Genomic DNA, 974 nt, shown 5'->3' with positions numbered 1-974 from the left:
CTCTCTGGGCTGCAGTGTCCCTGAGTGGCCCCCCTGAGACATGGGGGGGTCTGCAAAAGACCCCACAGGGCCGCGGGGCCGGACAGCAGCCGGCGGGGCCGTGCTGGACTGGTGGGGAAACCGAGGCCTGAGGAGAGGCGAGGCTCCCAGCACGGTCCTGACCTTCGGGTGGGTGGGCAGGCCAGCAGGCGGGCAGTCGCTCAGCCATTCCCAGCTCGGCCCCGTCGGGCCTCAGAGGCGGGTAAAGGAGTCGGAGACCTTGTAGCCGGAGCTGGTGGCTGACGGGAGAGTTTGGCTGCTCGAGGAGGGGTTGGGTGGGAGGACTCAGTGAGGGAGCCGGAGTGGCCTTGAGCAGGCCCGTGCCCTGGAGCGGGCACCGCCGTCCCCAGCGGCCCTTTGCCTCCTGCAGCCCCTGGGCCTCGGTCACAGAGCTGACAGGCTCTCCCAGTGGCCTGTGCCCTGCAGTCCGTCCTCTGTCTCCATCTTCTCCCCCTCCTTGCTGAGGGCTCCCCGCCTTCCTGTCCTGCATGGGGCTGTGATGGGTCTGGGCCAGGGGTGGGGACAGCTGGTCTGGTCATCGGGCTGGCTGCCCAGGAGAGGCCAGGGTCAGGGGGTGCCCATGGCCATCCCGGCTCCCCAACGGGACTTCTTAAGTGTCCACAGACCTTTCTCTGAGCCTCCCAGGGTCACGGGGCTCCCAGGCCCAGCCGCCCCTGACCCAGGAGAGGGAGGGCCACAGGGTTGGCACGGCCACAGGCCCCTGAGGTCCCCTGAGGCCGAGGGGTTGTGGCCCTCATGGCCTCTCTGGCTGGCCGCGGTGTCTCGCCAAGGCGCTGGGCCGCAAGGTGCTGGAGTTCGCCGTGGTGCACGACTACTCCGCCGTGGTGCTGGGGACGACGGCCGTCAAGGTGGCCGCCCACAAGCTCTACGAGTCGCTGGGCTTCAGACACATGGGCTGCAGTGACCACTACGTG

The 974-nt window shown here is 69.1% G+C and overlaps 1 protein-coding gene across 1 annotated transcript in view; it reads left to right on the top strand.

The window, feature by feature from the left end:
* NAT8L (N-acetyltransferase 8-like (GCN5-related, putative)) overlaps positions 1–974 on the top strand; it is a gene marked incomplete at its 5' end in the record, with an annotated part of 10,497 nt that overhangs the window by 1,504 nt on the left and 8,019 nt on the right. The window contains one exon of the mRNA XM_005886475.2: positions 782–971. Coding sequence (XP_005886537.1) covers positions 782–971 — 190 coding nt within the window. The remainder of the gene's footprint in view (positions 1–781; positions 972–974) is intronic.

This window comes from Myotis brandtii, unplaced genomic scaffold (assembly GCF_000412655.1).
Source record: "Myotis brandtii unplaced genomic scaffold, ASM41265v1 scaffold986, whole genome shotgun sequence".
Taxonomy (NCBI): Eukaryota; Metazoa; Chordata; class Mammalia; order Chiroptera; family Vespertilionidae; genus Myotis; species Myotis brandtii.
Note: the sequence above shows the minus strand (reverse complement) of the source record. Positions and strands in the feature narration are given on the sequence as shown.